The 17,999-nt window shown below is 38.1% G+C and overlaps 1 protein-coding gene across 1 annotated transcript in view; it reads left to right on the top strand.

Annotated features, from left to right (window-relative positions):
• ROBO1 (roundabout guidance receptor 1) overlaps positions 1 to 17,999 on the top strand; it is a 391,889-nt gene that overhangs the window by 350,047 nt on the left and 23,843 nt on the right. The window contains exons 20-24 of the mRNA XM_008701732.2: positions 1,544 to 1,698; positions 4,256 to 4,591; positions 6,418 to 6,525; positions 9,186 to 9,330; positions 12,676 to 12,924. Of these exons, the coding sequence (XP_008699954.2) occupies positions 1,544 to 1,698; positions 4,256 to 4,591; positions 6,418 to 6,525; positions 9,186 to 9,330; positions 12,676 to 12,924 (993 nt within the window). The remainder of the gene's footprint in view (positions 1 to 1,543; positions 1,699 to 4,255; positions 4,592 to 6,417; positions 6,526 to 9,185; positions 9,331 to 12,675; positions 12,925 to 17,999) is intronic.

Genomic DNA, 17,999 nt, shown 5'->3' with positions numbered 1-17,999 from the left:
CCCCCCCCCGCCACTCTTTCTTTTATACAAATGTTGAATGACTTTAGGAAATGTCAGCACTCCCCAATATGTACGTTTATAACACCCTGGATTCGAGTGTGGATTCCAGAGCTAGAGAACGTGGTCTTGAATCCCACCCTCTGCCTCTCACTGGCTTTGCATAACCATGCACACGTTTCTTAACCTTCTGTCTGAGGAGTCCGTTTCCTTATCTGTGAAGTCTGGATAATAGTAGTAACTACTTGGTGGAATTGTTCTAAGAATTAAATGAGTTGATACATATAAAGAACTCAGAACAATGCCTCACATGTTGTAAGTAAAAGTAAATATTCATTTTTATTACAGATACATATACACATATGTACATCTACCTATGTACAGACATAAAAATTATAAATCCATATTCTTCCTTTGAAGAGTGCACGATTCTTCGAATAACCATCATTTGCATGAGTGGGTTTCCTGTGGGCGTCGCGGAACCCTGGAGGTGAAGTGTCAGGTTCTTGCTTCCCGGGGAAAGGAGAATGGTTATCGCACTTCAACAAAGAAAATGACACTGTGAAGAAAATCTTTGCCGAATCTGCCGCCCCCGTCTGTTTGCTGTGAATCTGACAGCACACCATGCATCATCAGCTCTTTTGCTAAATTATCAAATGGAGCCCCTGTTGGAGAAGGACACGAGGAGCGCCGTGCTTGGACTCTAGTCTGCGTCTCTGGTGCTAGAGGTTCAGGGTTCCCGCTAAGAGCCACGAGGCGCTGTGCGTTCCCAACACCCAGTGAAAGGGCACGAGCACGTGCTGTGCCAGAAAAGACAGGAACACTCGTATTTCTTATAGTGGACATGTTTTGTTCTACCAGATTTAATTCAGTAGCTTTCCTTTGTTTATGTCGGGATTTATGGCGTTTACATTGTCACCGTCAGAAAGTCCTGACAAGCTTGCAGAGCTGTGCACAGAAACATTGATGCGGCTCAGAGCCCCCAACTCACAGTTTCTGAAACATGGCTTTGAAGAAAATGGCGCAAATATGCTTACTGTGAAGGGTCTGTTGTCTGAGTAGAGGAGCGAGTTCCCTTTTTTTTTAATGAAGTTGTAAGAAGAAGACATTTTTTTTTTTAAATGGGTCAAAAATGAAGGAATGCCAACTGTCTCCACTGTGGTATATTTTCAACAACTAAAATACTACAAAATATAGGTATCCATATGTTTAGATTCCATGTTTGAGTTTTAGTCACTGGGACTAAAGTAAAGCATTGCAAACAGTACAGCGTTTTAAGTCTGAAGCTCGACTGTGCCCGTTTACAAAGTTATGGCCCTATGCATGGAGGGACGTCCCCAAGACATTATGCTGCATTACAGTTATCTTGCCAAAAAGTTATTGTAAAATAACAGGAATAATAATATCATTCAGCATAGCTGACCAAGTCGTTTGTGAGAACAATGAGATGAAGAATTTGTTGGAAGTCTGAATGGGAAATATTTGCTACTTATAAAACATGTGCTTATATATATATATTTTTTTCTTTTTTTTTTTTTTTCTTTAGGCCAGGCCTTCTGAACATCAGCGAACCTGCCACACAGCCGTGGCTGGCAGACACGTGGCCCAATACTGGCAACAACCACAATGACTGCTCCATCAATTGCTGCACGGCAGGCAATGGTAACAGTGATAGCAACCTGACCACCTACAGTCGCCCAGGTTAGAGATGCTGAGACAGCTCCCTAAGTCTAAGCACCAGGAGTGGCCACAGGAGGATACATTTCTTCTAGTCTCCCAACCTTGGAAAGGAAAATGTGGTCAACGTTCTCATAAAATGTTGACTATTGCCTGGCAGATTACCCTGATTCTGTATTTTTTTTATCCGTCTACCTCCACACTTGGCCTTCCACCAGAGTTTCCCAGAATGCAATGGGAGAAGGGAGAGTATGAACTCTAGAATAGATAGCAAACAAGGAAAAATGAAATTGCAAAAAAAAGCATTCCTCTTTATGAGGATGTATGTATTTATAATTTATGTTTGTAATTAATTATTTTCAGGATTTGGGGAATAGAACAGATCAAAAAGTTTTTAAATCTCTAGTTGGAGTGAACCAAATTCTTTAATAGCAGTAGCAAAAATAATAGCAACTGTACAACAGTAATAAAAAATTGTAAAGAAAATTAACTGAAATTCCAAATCAGATTTTTATTGTGTAGAAGTAAATCCCGAGGATAATAAGACATGACATATATATCTTTTGCAGGTGTGTATACATGTATTTGTTTTATATTGTGTTTTTTGGTTCAGAAATATGTGTGAGTGAATTACTTCATTAAGATTTCGTGTTAAAGCATGACATGAAAGTAATGGATGTAGAGTATGAAATATTGAAAGGAATAAACAAAATTATTCATGATTTCTTGCAAAAAGCACAACAAAATGAAAACCTTCAACATTCCCAATTGGGAAATATTAAAAGAATCAAAAGATATGAGTAGAGAAGTAAAATAATCCATGGAACTAAGAAACAGGGAAATGAAGAGAGCATTTAAGTGAAGATGTTATGCATCATAACAAATCATAGAGCAGTCTGTATGTCTAGCCTTAAAACAAGTCCAGGGTCTCCACTGGATATGGATATAGATAGGACATCTCCATGTGACTACATCCCTGTTCTCCAGAGATCCATATTCTAGTTGTACAGATAGGTGCTCACATGATTACAAAAAAAAAAAAAAACTAAAAAAGACTGTTGAGCCCTGCAGAAGACAAAAGATGGCAATACCCATTTAAACTAATATGTAGAGCTGTGTTGTGCAATATGGTAGCCTCTGGCTACAGGTGGCTATTTATGGTTAAACAAAACAAAATACAATTTAAAGTTCAGCTCCTCATTTTCACTAGCCGCATTTCAAGTGTAGCCACATAGTCTGGTGGCTTCCAAATTGGACAATACAGAATAGAACATGTCCATCATCTCAGAAAATTCTATGGAATCACAATCGTTCAGAAAGACCGGTGAAGAAAAATGAAATTGGCAAAACCATATGGCCTTCAACAATATTTCTTCACCACTGTTAAACAAAACTTGATACCTAGAAATTAGAAATCAGAATTACTAAAGGCCAGGTGAGTCAAATATTCCTGTTCCCTGATCACTTAGTGTTAAGATGCAGAGTAGTCGAGTTCAGTATTACAGAGAAGTTGCATATTTCTCTTAAGATTATATTCACATTTACATCTTCAGTTAATTTTTCATCAACATACCCAGCTGAAAACCAATCATCAAGGTGAGCTGTTAATGTGAGTGTCACTATGAACTACGTGAATAAAATAATGGTATTTTTAACCACTGTAACTTGGAAAATTATTTTATTTGAAAAATGTTTTCATTTTAAATTATGATTTTAGCTCTTCCTGCTGTTTTAATATTTTCAACTGCAGGCTTTAAATATTTCTATTTATTTAATTTTAAATATTCTATCAGTTACTTCATTCCCTAATACTTCAATGAGGAGCAAATTAGAGGGAAATTGAAATAGTAGACAAATTAGATACTATTTCAGGCTTTCTTTGATTAAATTACTCAGGCTACTTATGATTCATTTTATCATCATTATTGTCATTTTATACTTCTTGGGGTGTCTTTATGAAACCATGAAAAAAAGATTATATAGCATCCTTTCCTGATAATGATTATCCTACATGACCAAGGGAAGAACCAATAAAATTACCTTAAACACTATTTACTATCCCTTTACCTCTGTTCCTCATATCTTTTGAATAGAGTTACTTTATAAAATATTAGAATCTCAAGTTCTTTGATGTGTAGGCAGAGTTTTGGTTTTTTTCTTTTCCTTTGGTTTGGATTCTCAACATACATGCTTTGTTCCGTTGCTTCAACAACTAACTAGTAGCTTCAGAGAGGTCAGTAACTCCAGACTAGAAAATATAAGTTTGGCACATAAAGATATTCGTGTGTATATTATTTAAGTGCAATTCCTTTTAATGGGGTTCTTAAAGGAAAATCATCTTAAATTCAAATTCAAAATTCATCTCTATATAATTTCTCTATGTCCTCTCTCATTTCCTCAATTTCAAATTACCTTCTTCAGGAAGTACATATGAATACCTAACCCTTTTTATTGATCGCATTTAAGCCCATTTTTACTTTACATAACCCTTTTATTGTGACTCACGAAGCTACTTACAGAGAAATTTAAGACGAATAACCATGCAGAATGACTTTTTCCTTTTCCTCTCCGTTGCACATAGCTGATTGTATAGCCAATTATAACAACCAACTGGATAACAAACAAACAAATCTGATGCTCCCTGAGTCAACTGTTTATGGTGATGTGGACCTTAGTAACAAAATCAATGAGATGAAAACCTTCCATAGCCCAAATCTGAAGGACGGGCGTTTTGTCAATCCATCAGGGCAGCCCACTCCTTACGCCACCACCCAGCTCATCCAGTCAAGCCTCAGCAACAACATGAACAATGGCAGTGGGGACTCCAGCGAGAAGCACTGGAAACCGCCGGCACAGCAGAAACAGGAAGTGGCCCCAATTCAGTATAACATCATGGAGCAAAACAAACTGAACAAAGGTGAAGAGCTTTGCCTTTATTCCCAGTCTTTTCTGTCTTGGTACCCTTAACCCTTCAGACTTCTCTGGGATGAGCAAATGAAATCTTTCTTTTGTTACTCACGTTTCCTTATGTCTTTGTTTTCGAAATTTCCAGTGTCAAGGAGTTAATTAGCACAACAATAACCCGGAAAATTGATTTTATAATAATATATAACTATCTTCAAATGGTTTTGAGATTAATTTAAATTTAATCGTAGGTGAGGGATTGCTTAGCGCAATCTTTTATTCATAAGGCAGATGTACCACCGTCACAATACCTCACATTTTAAATAAATAGACTATCCCATTCTTTCCACTCGATAATGGAAGATAATTGCTTCGACGTGGTCATATAAACGAATGGCATTTTTGTATCAAACTGAGGAAAAATAATTAAATTAAGCTTGAACTGGAGAAGTGGTTCAATTTGTTGTATTTCTCCTACCTCATGTGGTCCCTAAGACTGCTGCAATGTTATGATTTTAGAACCTAAATTTTTTTGGTTGACTTCATTGAAATCTGTCAGGATAGAACCTCAAGTAAATTGTTAACTGGTAGCAGTGGAATGGTATTTTATAGCCTGAGGAGAATGTTTCTCTATTATAATATGTGTGAGTTGGACAAGGTAAGTATTTGATTTCTTTGTAGTCCTTTAGGCTACTGCTTTACTAACATGATTTGCAAAGTTGCACCTATGGAGATAAAAAAAAGAAAAGCATCCTCTAATATGAATAGATCAGGGCAATTTGGCACAAGTGTCCAGATAAATGGCACATCTTATCGTAGATAATTAGAGACCTAGATTATTTTCTTTAGGCTTGAGTTGTGACCATTTTCTTCAAAAATAAAATGTATTACAGTTGGAGATGACAAACATCCCATTTGATTAAGTTAGTGTGACATATGTTAATTTAACAATACAGTCATCCAGCTTTTTTCGAAGTTTGAGAAAACCCTTGATTGGCATAAAACCCAGTTCAGTCAATGTTTGTTAAGACTCTTGCGCAAGCTCATGACAGAGGCTGACCATGATGAAGAGAGGACAGTTTCTGCAGCCCTGTAGTTTGCAGTGGGAATTCCAACTGCTGTTACATCTTTCCTCTTCAGTATGTATGGCTTTAGTGCAGACTTTGGAAACCTCTGACAGGCCTCTAAGAAATATTTCAGAGCTCTTATTTATTGTTTATATTGCTTGTAACAGAGTCAGTATGTCAGCTGTAAGAAAGGCCTGGAATGCAACTAAACTGATGGATTATTACCCAGTACATTCCAGGGGCAAGTTTTTCATTTGGATTTTTACCTTTGCTTAATAAGTAAGCAGCAGCATTTCCATGGCAGATTGAGAGCCTTTGTTTTCTTATCATGGATATGTTTTTGTTAGAGATCATCTTGTTGACAAGTTTCAGGGCTTTTTATTTTAATTTCTTAAAATGATTTGCAGACATATTTTCCTGATTTCTTATGGTTAAAATTATTTTGCTGTTACATTTTTCAAGTTAAGAATTCAAGCAATTCCGATTTCTGTCTTAGCTGATTTATAAATATTTAAAGAGAAGAAATAGTCCCTCATATGATTTGTACATATCAATGCTTAGTCTGATCATATAAAGGAGATGATGCAAAGAATTTGTATTTTATAAATCTTAAAGGAGACGTGCCTATCTTTTCTTGACTTTTCCTCCTTTACACTTCCGTACGTCTTAGCAAGTGATCAACACGGTAAATTAAAAGCCTGATTGCTGGTAAATGATTAAGGCATCGAGGAGAAAATAAAAGTTTGGTTTTTTTTCCATCTGAAATGTCTAGATTATCGAGCAAATGACACAGTTCCTCCAACTATCCCATACAACCAATCATACGACCAGAACACAGGAGGATCCTACAACAGTTCGGACCGGGGCAGTAGTACATCTGGTAAGTATGGGGAACCAAAGAGAAAGTCAATCTCTCCTTTAAAAAGACGGTATAGTCCACAATTACAGATTGAATGCTAATGAACTGAGATACACATACAGCATATCTACGCATTTGATATAATTTGAATTTTTCTAGACATGGGTCTTCTCTCTGCAATTTGAGAGACAGTCCACTCACTAAACCATTTTCTGTTCTACTTAGTAACAAAGATTAAAGATCTTATTCTCCTCCTTGTTAATGAGCTTTTATAAAGCCAGAAGCATGGACTAGACTTTAAAGGCAGTTGAAACTTCTTTTTTGCCCTTGACCAAAATAAAACTAAAAATGTTGGGCATATACTTAATCTGCTAAATTTGTTACCATTTGAAACAGGCTATAAAGCACATAAAATCTGAGTACTCTTGAGCAGAACCACAGGCCTAGGAGATGATAACATGAGATCTAGAGACAATAGGAACCTGCCTCCATTGATAAGCTTTCTACTCTCCCTCAGTTCTTGCCCTAAAACCTCAGAAAGCAACCTCCCAAATTGGGTTTGTAAGAGCCTTCGAAGCCACAGTGAGGCCTCTTCCCTTCATGCTGTCGCAGCTGTTTGCCACCTGTTTTCCTGATAGGAGCTGCAGATGGGACTTTGCTGGTACTTAAGTCCTGTTTTTCTAATTAAAGGCAGTTCATTATTGGAACTAACATGTGGCGAGTCACACCACGATGGAGAACAGAACCAATTGATCTTGCCTCTAGTATGTTTCTCCAGGAGAGGGTAGAAATATCACATCTCAATAGCTGGTTTGAAGGTGCTGCTAGGTGCGTTTAGCCAGGGTCTCTACCCCTTTTCTGTAATGAAGATGGCATTTGCATTTTATCATCTCCCCTTGACGAAGGCTGCTGATTTGGCATTTTTAAGCCTACATTTGGTCACTGATTAAAACTATTCTTATCGGAATTAAAGGAGCTTAAAAATACCTCTTTGCCTTTTAGATCTCTTATTCTACTGTATGTTGATTTTTTTTTTTTTTAAACAACTAAAATCTTACTAAGGACTTTGGTTTGAAGTAAGGAAATTCTGAGTTAACAGGAATTTTTTAAAGGATCTACTCCTGGGAAAACCGCGGAAAATATTTTAGTATTTGATATCCCATGCCATTTCCTCTTTGTATTCTTAAGCACTTAGAAAAATCGTGTCTTCGTGAGGAAAATGATTCTGTGTTGTTAATTTTGAATTGACTTTCTCCATTCCTCAACTTAGAGACCTAGATCTTGGTGTTCTGCTGCTATTTATTGTTTGGTAGTCTGTGAAGATTTGGTAAAAAGACAAATGTATAGTCTGGTGGTAATTAGGGGAACGAATGAAGCAAGCAAGTGATGTGTAAGAGAGATTTATAATGATAGGCCTCTTAGGACAGATGGAGTTAGGGTAGATGCATGCCAAGAGGTCAAGAGGAAGGCGCTGGGTATGGTCAAGTCCGTGACTCTTGCCTAGGCTTTCCATACCGGACAACTGAGTGAAGGAAGAGAGAATGCAGACATACAGGTAGAGGCCTGAAAATCATAATTTATTACTAACAGCCATGCCTTTGGCCCATACTTGGTGCAGTGACATACTAGTTCAAGAACGTCTGGCTTAACAAACACTGTGACTGGGCCAAAAATTCCCAAGCAACTAAAAAAAAAAATAAATAAGGGTCATTGAATATACCAAAACCTGTTTCATGCACCATGTAACTTGGAGCTGTTTCAGAGAGGTTAAAAATGAAAAGACCAAGAAAATTCACTGCTTTTAGGGGATCATATGAGAAAAACAATTATAGGCTCATCGCCTATAATTTCCATAAGAATCTGAAATGTATCATATTGGAGGAAGAAAATAAAGATGATTTTATCCCCAAATATCTTTTGACCCCAAATTATTTTAAAATGAATACTCTAAAATGTGCAGTTACCTGCATTTAAAGAATATTCCAAATCTAAAATCAGAACACTGGGGCGCTTGAATAATTGGGCTATTTCAAACTACTAAAAATGCTCAAGCAACATCATTTTACTATAAGCCATAATTTTGTAGAAACTGGGGATAAAAACACTTCTATCCCTTTTTAAAAATCATTTCTCTGCTTCTTTTTTTGTTAGTTATATTAGTTCTTCCAGCAATAATTTTCATCTGCACCTGCCTTTCTGACGAAAACTAGTAATTTCATTGTGCCTAAAACATTTCAATGGACAAGTACAAATTATGTATATTCGGTGATTTAATGCAACAGTGGAACTCTAATAGATCGTATCTGTATCATATTGTATTTTAGGTTCCAGCAATTAAATAATAGAAAGGCACTTCAGAAAATATGTCTACAGCTCATTTGTTTTAGGTGATAATCCATAATGCAATTAATTGCTGTAAAAGGATCACTATTAATGATATGACTTGTAAAATTCATTTGCGGTTTAATTGCGTTTTCGCTATTTATTTTGCAGTTAAACTTGGCAATACGTTGCATCTTCTATTGTACAAAGTTCTGTTAAGATTAATGAAGAAAAGCGTATTTATCTGCTTCTGCATATATGAATTATACGATTATATTTAAAGGAAATAATTCACCTGTGGATAATAGAAAAACCTTGAAGGCCAGAAATAAAAGACTTGGATTTTATTTCTTTTTAAGGGAGCCAAGGGCACAAGAAAGGGGCACGGACACCCAAAGTACCAAAACAGGGTGGCATGAACTGGGCAGACCTGCTTCCTCCTCCCCCGGCACACCCTCCTCCTCACAGCAATAGTGAAGAGTACAGTATTTCTGTAGATGAAAGGTAAGAAGAATGAACTGATGTAAGTGGAATAGTATTATGCCTTAAACCCACATGAAGCAATTACTAAACTAGATCACCAAGGGGAGACATTCCTAAGGTCCACAAACATTTGTCTCTGAAAAAAAAAAGTATTGCTATGTCAGAAAGACTTGAAAAACATCCTCAGTGTTGCCCCCAAAAAAGGAATTTGTGCCTTGGAAGCTTCTTTTGGAGTGAAGAATTATGAATCCGAATATACACACACAATTTACATAACTTTTTATGTTCTATACATGTAATTTACATATATAACCATATATAAAAATATATACAAGATCATAGATGTATCATGATATATATAATCATACATATATATGATTTATGATTTTCAAATCAGAATTTCTATTTTATATTCTTGAATTTCCATAAAGTAAATGTGTGAATTTATACCACAGCTAGGGTATCCTGAAAACTTTTGTTTGTTCTTAGATATTATCACATTATGCTGAAAACTGTGGGACTTTAAACTCCCTGAATTGTCTCTCACAAGGATTAAAATAGTGTAAATAATCATACCATAGGACAGCAATAAGAAAGTTAATGTGTTTCGCTCTCACCCCAGATTCTATAGAACTGAACCAACAAAGCGAAACAGATGTTTCACTGGTATGATCAATGGAGGCGAACTCATTTGCTATAGAGAATTAACAAAAAATACATAAAATCTACCTGAAAACACGGTCTTTTTAGTGACTATTGTAAAAATAAAGACAATGTTCTTTCATTCTCCACACACAAAAAATAGTTTTACAGATCCAAGTATGGCAGGAAACAAAGCTCTCTACCTTTGTTCTTCCAGTCATTTAATTAGGGAATACTGAGCCGTTACTCCCAGGGGAAACACAGGGGTAGGTTCCTGCAAGTCTCTGGTCACACATTTTTGTTATCTGATCCATGCATAATCTTGTTCTATGTGTGTTTTTGTTTAAAGACACCTTATGCAATATGCATTGTTGATTCATTTACGTTTACAGCCAGTAGTGCCGTAGGTCATTCCTGAGCAAAGCTTATCTAAGGTACGTATTTTCTGTGTTACGGCACATCCTAGCCTTTTTGCACGTGGAAACACTAGATTGCACGAAAGCTCTATCCTCAGGGGGCTACTTTAAACAGGGAAATTATCAATAGAAAGAAAACAATTGAGAACAATGTGGCACTATGTAGGCTTAGAAAAGGACACTTGTTGACCGTATGAAAGCTGACACAAGAAGGGGGAGTGACTCAAATTCTTTACCGTGAGTATTAACCTTGGGTTACAAATAAATGTTAGCAAGTGGGTGAATTTGTAGGGAGAGAATCCGCACAAATTGAGGATTGACTGTATTTTTTAAAAATTCATTTTCTAGGCACTATTAACATTTATTGCTATTTTAGTCTGCCAGAAAAGGGACTAAAATGAAATAAGTGGATATTGTTTTTTAAAAGCCTATAGGAGATGCAACTGTGCCCCGAAGGGAGAGACGGATTCTAAGTGGGGAGAAGGAAGGTTTCCTGATCCATTGGCTTTTGTTCTTAACTTTGACAAATGATACAGTTCACCATCAAGAGGAAGAGGGCTTTTATGGACATCGTGACCACGCAGAGATGTGACCTCCTGGAGGACTAAAAGGGATCAATGGGAGGGAGGGAGAGGAAGCTGGGAAGGCAGGTGTAAGCCAGGTTATGTCCTTGAAGGTCTTATTTAGGTATTTGTATATTTCCCTCTAGTCAATTAGAGAGCCATGTATTACTTTGCAGTGAATGAATGATCGGAGAGCAATGCGTTTTATAATAAAGTGATTTTGGAAGCAATGTGAGGATTCAGAAGGGTAGAGTGACTGGGGGCAAAGAGCTCAATTAAAAGGTTATTGCAGTAGCACGCACCACACATTTTAGAAAGGTAATAGATTTTGGAGATTTTTTAGAGAGGAAACAGAGATCAGCCAGAGAACAGTTCAGGGTAGAAGAGAGAGGAGTAAGTCAAGATGACTCAAGATTTCTAGTTTAGAGGAGTGCACAAATTGCTGTTATTTTGTTGAGACAGGAGACAGAAAAAGTGTCAAAGGGAGGTAGTGGGATTGGTAAAGTAAAGGGAGACACAAAGAAATCACGTTATATGAGCATCACGTTTCCCGAGTTCAGGTGAACAAGGCAGGGGGTGAAGAATGAATGAGAGAGAGGGGTAACATGAACACAGTTTATATAATGCAGTAAATTACTGCCATTCGAATCAATAACCATCTGCCCTGGGGTGGGAGAAAAGAGAAAGGCATGAGTGTTTCCCAGATCCATCTAGAGTTTCCACACAGCTCTAGCAGAGGAGTAGTGGGGCATTTTATTGCTTATTGACTGTTTTATTTACTGTGTGTTTTATTCAACATTCCAAACGCAAGCCAACGACTTCATTTTGTGCTCAATCGAAGAAATAGTGATCTATTATAATTTCAGAGAAAAGGTGGATTTTTAAGAAAGGATTTTCAAGAGTAATTTTTCTCAGAGGTTAGCATATCATCTCTGAGTCATCTGTAGGACCACCCCTGAGTCATCTTTTAGACATCATGTTGAAGAGGAAGGTTACACACTATGCAACACATTTAGGAAGTAGTAATTTAAACCCCATTAAATAGGGGCGCCTGGGTGGCACAGCGGTTAAGCGTCTGCCTTCGGCTCAGGGCGTGATCCCGGCGTTGTGGGATCGAGCCCCACATCAGGCTCCTCTGCTATGAGCCTGCTTCTTCCTCTCCCACTCCCCCTGCTTGTGTTCCCTCTTTCGCTGGCTGTCTCTATCTCTGTCAAATAAATAAATAAATAAAATCTTAAAAAATAAATAAATAAATAAATAAACCCCATTAAATAGATGTCTTTATTGAATGACTTCTCAGAGCCAACAATATACTAATGTAAACTGTAATCACTCAGAGAAAAAATATTATACATAGCACTCAACAACCTTGGGGATAGTGAACTATTTTTCCTAAAGATTATTTATTTGAGAGAGAGAGAGAGTACAAGCAGCAGGGAGGGTTAGAGGGAGAGGGAGAGGGAGAAGCAGACTCCCTGCTGAGCAGGGAGCCCAAGGCGGGGCTCTATCCCAGGACCAGAGATCATGACCTGAGCTAAAGTCAGCCTTAACCGAATGAGCCACCCAGGCACCCGGTGAATGTTTTTTTGTTTTTTGTTTTTTGTTTTTTTTTAACAGTACTCCCTAAACGTGTCTCAGAACATTCAGGTTAAAAAAGCAGCTCAAAGCTGATATTCCGCTAACTATACGAATAGTTTCTTTGCATAACCTGTAGCAAATCTAAGTGTGCTTATCATTTGTTTCAGCTATGACCAAGAAATGCCATGTCCCGTGCCACCAGCAAGAATGTATTTGCAACAGGATGAACTAGAAGAGGAGGAAGATGAACGAGGCCCCACTCCCCCTGTGCGGGGAGCCGCTTCTTCTCCAGCTGCTGTGTCTTACAGCCATCAGTCCACTGCCACTCTGACCCCTTCCCCACAAGAAGAACTCCAGCCCATGTTACAGGACGGCCCGGAGGAGATTGGCCACATGCAGCACCAACCCGATCGGAGGTACACTGTCCGTAGCCTTTTGCTGACAAATCAGATAATCTCCACTCTTAAGTGGCATTTGTAGAATGCTAGTATATGAGCTAATTTTCATGTCACATTGCCTTTTTTCCGGGATCATCATGCAGTAAGCCTCAGTAATTAACATATCAAGTAATATTGTTGACCAGAACATGAGATTAATTGATCCCAGTGAACTTGCAACCATAAAATAATCTGCATTAATACTCACCCACTTATGATAATTGCATTCATAAACACATGGAGATCATGTAGTAAATATATGGGTTGCTACTCTTGTAGCAGTTTATTGATGATGCCTGTTTTTGCATCTTAGTTTTCCTTATGTGTGGGTAAGTCACTGTTTTGGTCTGTGGAAAGTAGATTTTCTCCTGTCTTTTGAAATGAAGTGTGCAGAATGATTTCTCGCCTTGTAGCTGCAGTGTTGCAAAAGAATGAGCTTGGCATATTTATTTTGCTTTGACCTCAGCTACCTTTATTTTGGTTGAGATATTAGATCGGAGTCCTTTTGTCCAATTTACTAAATAATGTGTGTGTAACCAAAAATTCAGCATTGCCAACCAATACGTTTCTGTTAGACACAAATAAGTACTTCACTTGTCATTTCTACCACGTAAAAGCTATTATTGCATCAAGTTAGCTCCTCTCTCTTTTTTGATGATTTTGTTTGCACTATTTCATTACCCTTGACATATTATATTTCACCATATAAATTTACACATATACAAAACTTTCTATGTTCGTAATATCATTTGAAACTGAGTATGTTATTTGCATCGGAAGATCGTCCTTCAATTTTCTTGAATGAATAACATATTCTCATTTATACTGCTTGAATTCTGTCGATTAAAATAGAACTTGCAATGTTTATTAATTATTCTATCAGTAAGAGGTTCTTACCAAATCCAAATTATGTACTCTCTAAAATGAAGGAGGTAGTTAAACCTTCCTCTGTGGGACAAGGGGCAATTTGGATTCCATACATTTATCTTTAATAGCGTTGACCCATGAAACTTCACGGAGATTGAGAACAAATAAGACATCTATGTTTTTTCCCTGTTAAGGTTCACAGACCATCTCCGTTGCTCTTATTTGAAGCAAATGAGGGACTAATAGAGGCTCTTACCTCTGAAATGTGTCAGCATTCTCCTTTCACTCTCTCACATTACCTATTTTCCCACCATTCCCCTCTGTGTTGTAAGTGGCACACAGTATTTTCTTCCTGGGAAACCCCTACTGTGTTCCTCGTGTCATCCTTTCCACCTCCTTCAGATCAATCCAGATCAGTTCACCTTTATCTATCCTGACTTTCCAGCCTCTTCCTCTTCCTTCGTGGTTCTTTTTCTTCACCGTTAATACTACTGCTGTTAAATGTTCTCCTTTCTTAGCCTTTCATTCTAGTTACCATGCTCTCCTTCTCTCCTACTCCTTGGGGCTGTTTAATCAACTCTGTCTTACTAATTCCCAATCACACCTCAGCCCACTGCATTCTGACTCCGACCATTTTGCTTGCATTAGTCTACTGAAGGTAACCTCCTAATGGTCGATGTAAAGACGTGTCCGTCTTTATCATATGTAAGCTTTCTGCAGTGTTGGCAATTTTATAACTTATTGTGGGAATCAAATGAGATAATGTGTGTAAAGTATCTGAAGTAGGGTAAATATTCAAAAAATATGAGTTGCCTATTGTCCTCACCCTTATGCCATCACCCCATTGCTTGGTTTGACAATTACTTACATTCTGATGGCTTTCAAATTTACTTAGCCTGCCCACCCTTCTTCCTGAGCACCACCATGATATTTGCACTTGGCCATCTCACACTCTACTTGTCCAAAACCAAATTCTTTGTCTTTGCACTTGACCTTTCAAACTTGTTTCATTCCCTTCTTTGTTGGCTATCATGTTTAGAATCATTAATCCTTATTTATTTGAATAACATATTAAATAGAAAATAACCAGGGCACCTGTGTGACCCTGTTGGTTAAGCATCTGACTTCAGCTCAGAGCATGATCTCATGGTCCTGGGATCAAGTCCCTAGTCAGGATCCCCACTCAGCGGGGAACCTGCTTCTCCCTCTCCCTCTGCTTCTCTCTATGCTTGTGGTCTCTCTCTCTCTCTCTTTCTCTCTCCCCCTCTCTCTCTCTAAATGAATAAATTAAATCTTAATATATATAGTAAAATAAAATAGCCAAAAATTATAAAAAACTCTTTGTCATTTTGCCATCAGCTTAATTATCCTGTTGCTTAATTTCTTCTGCTGTCTTCCTACCATTCCCCAAATTAAATTATTCACAGTCCCTTCATTTCTGACTTCAAAATATCTTTGGTTTTTGTTCCTTTGTTTCCATTCCTATAGCTGCTAAGGCAGGCCCTCCATCCCTAGCTCTTGAAATTCTGCCATATCCTTGATCTGATCTCCACTTTTCTTGTTTCCCCTTTCCTGTCCAGCCTCTGCATTACCTTTCTTGACACACAACAAGCCTGGGAATGTTCCCCCTCACGCAGAGTCAGGTCCTGCTCTTCAGCTCAGTGGTCGAAGCCTTTCACAGTCCTCCCCCCTTTACGAACCGCTTCCTTCCCAGTCTCTCCATACACCTTCTTCTCTAGCTACTTGGTTTGAAATTCCCTGACTTTGCCTTAAATTCACCAATATCTGGTCAGCACTGCCACTTCCTGGCCCAGAGAGGACTTCTCTGGAGCTGGCAGGAAGGGCAGGCCACTCTTGTGTCTCGCGGCCATCCCCCACATTTTTAGTGTCCTCACTGGGCACCCGTGTGTTAGCACGTGCTGTTTCTTTGATTGCAGGGGCAGGCGTGTCTCATCCTTCCAGGCCCTGATAAAATGCAACCCATCTGTGGAACTTTCATTTGATTACCTGACAAAATTCAACCAATTCTTTTCTTTTCTCTTCACAACAGTCTGTTCACAGCTCTGCTACCCTGCTAATCAGTTTTCATGTTGCATTAGTGTTTGCTCTTGGTATGTCTGTTTCCCTCTTTAAAGCAAAAGCCCTTTGAGGGCAGAGCTCACATCTTACTCATGTCATTGAGGTGGCACAAAGCTAACCTCTGTAAGTATTTGATGAAAGGAATTGGATACCACAGAATTAAAACACCCTTGCTGTCTTAGGGGAATGAATACTCATATGAACTCAAAATGAACTCAAATGCTTTGGTTACCTGAACTTAAAATCCTGTTCAATTATATACAGCCCTTTTGAAATGATGATTTTCTGTCTGTGAAGGTATTAAGAATTTTAGTTCCAGGATTGTTGCTGGAAATAACACTGGCCTCTAATAAGTAAATGAAGTCCATTAAACAACAACAACAATAAAATACTATTATTGCTCTTTTATGATGAAGGTATATTGTACATGTTTACGGTAGAAATATTTGAAAATACAGATAAAATGAAAATACAAAAGTACGAATGATCTGTGTAATCAGAGAGTCATTGTTAAGATCTCAGTGAAGGTCTTTTCAGTCTTTCATCTCTGCATATACTCACATTGCTTTGAATTTGTGATATGCGATATGTGATAATTGCTTTTTTCACTGAATGGTGTATTTTTCCATGTCAGTAACTTTTTATTTAGATATTCATGTTAAACAAAAGTATACTTGATTTACTTGAACAATTCCTTAATGTTGGACATTTACGTTATGTCTACGTTTTTGATACTATATACAATATTGTAATTCTCATCTCTAGTTAAGTCTTTGAGCAAAGCCTGTTCTCAAACCCTTGACCTAGTCAGATGCCTGGCCCATCAGCAGATGGCTTCTGTTTCTCATCATCCTGCCGTGCCCCTAATGATGCACTCATTAAAGATAGATAGCCATTTCTCTGCAGATTTCGTTCTGAGCATCAGACCCTTATATCCAAGTACTCTTTTCTGTAGATTTCAGCTGCTTAAATATCACTCAGAACAATACACATATCTCCAGCCATAAAGGCACTTTCCTACTTCCGACAGCCATTTTCTCTTGCCTGTATTACTGTAATGGTCCATAAGTGGTCTGGTTGCCTTTAGCCTTGCCCCTTCTTCAATCTAATCTTTCTGCTGCAGCCTGTGCAGAGGCATTTTCCTAAAACGCAACACTGATCAAGTCGCTCCATTGCTTAAAATCTCTCAATGGCTTCCCATTTCCCTTAGAATAAAGGCAAGATTCCTTAATGTAGCAATCAAGGCCCTTTGTGATCTGACCCCTGCGTGCCTTCCCATCCGTATTCATTGCCACTCACCTCTTCTCTGCTCATGGTGCTTTCACTCTACGATTCTTCCAGTTCCTGGAATGAATACGTGGTCATCCACCTTAAGGTCTTTCCCCCATGCCATCCTGTTTTCCTGGAACACCATTACCCCTCTCTTTTTTGGAACACTTATGTATCTTTGAAAACCAAGGTGAAATGGTAGATACTCTCTATAGAATCTTTTTCTGCTGTCCCAGTATTGAGATAGGAGCCAATTATATGTGTTCCCATAACACGTAGACATCCTCTGTTTGTGGATACCACGTTATCATTGCACACTTGATTCATTGTTTGTCTCCTTTACTGGATTCTAAGTCCCTTCAGGCAAGGAACAAATCTATTTTATTTAGCTGAATTTCTAACACGGTGCTTGAGTTTCTCTTTCTATTGCTGCCTAACAAACTACTTTAAAACTTAGTTACCTAAAACAACCATTTTCTTTTACTCACAATTCCATGAATTGGGAATTCAGGAAGGATTCACCTGGGCAATTCATCTCTAATCCACATGGCTTCATTCGGTCTGTTGGGGCTGGAAGATTTACTGTCAGGTTAGTTTCTTTACTCATGTATTTGGTGTCTCAATACTCTGTGGCTTCTCTGTGCCATCGTATCGAGTCTCATCCTCTGGGGTCTCTTCAATATAGCCCAGACTTCTCATGACATGGGGATCTCAGGGTAGTGGCACTTCTTACATGGCAGGAGACTTCCAAGAAGGCAGGAAGAGGAAGTTTCCAGGCCAGTTAAGAGCTCCACTCAGAACTGACATGGTCCCCTTTTGCCAGATTCTGTTGGTCAGAG

This window comes from Ursus maritimus, unplaced genomic scaffold (genome assembly GCF_017311325.1).
Source record: "Ursus maritimus isolate PB19 unplaced genomic scaffold, ASM1731132v1 scaffold_4, whole genome shotgun sequence".
In the NCBI taxonomy this organism is placed as follows: domain Eukaryota; kingdom Metazoa; phylum Chordata; class Mammalia; order Carnivora; family Ursidae; genus Ursus; species Ursus maritimus.
The sequence above is the reverse complement of the archived record's forward strand: the minus strand, read 5'-3'. Positions and strand labels throughout refer to the sequence as shown.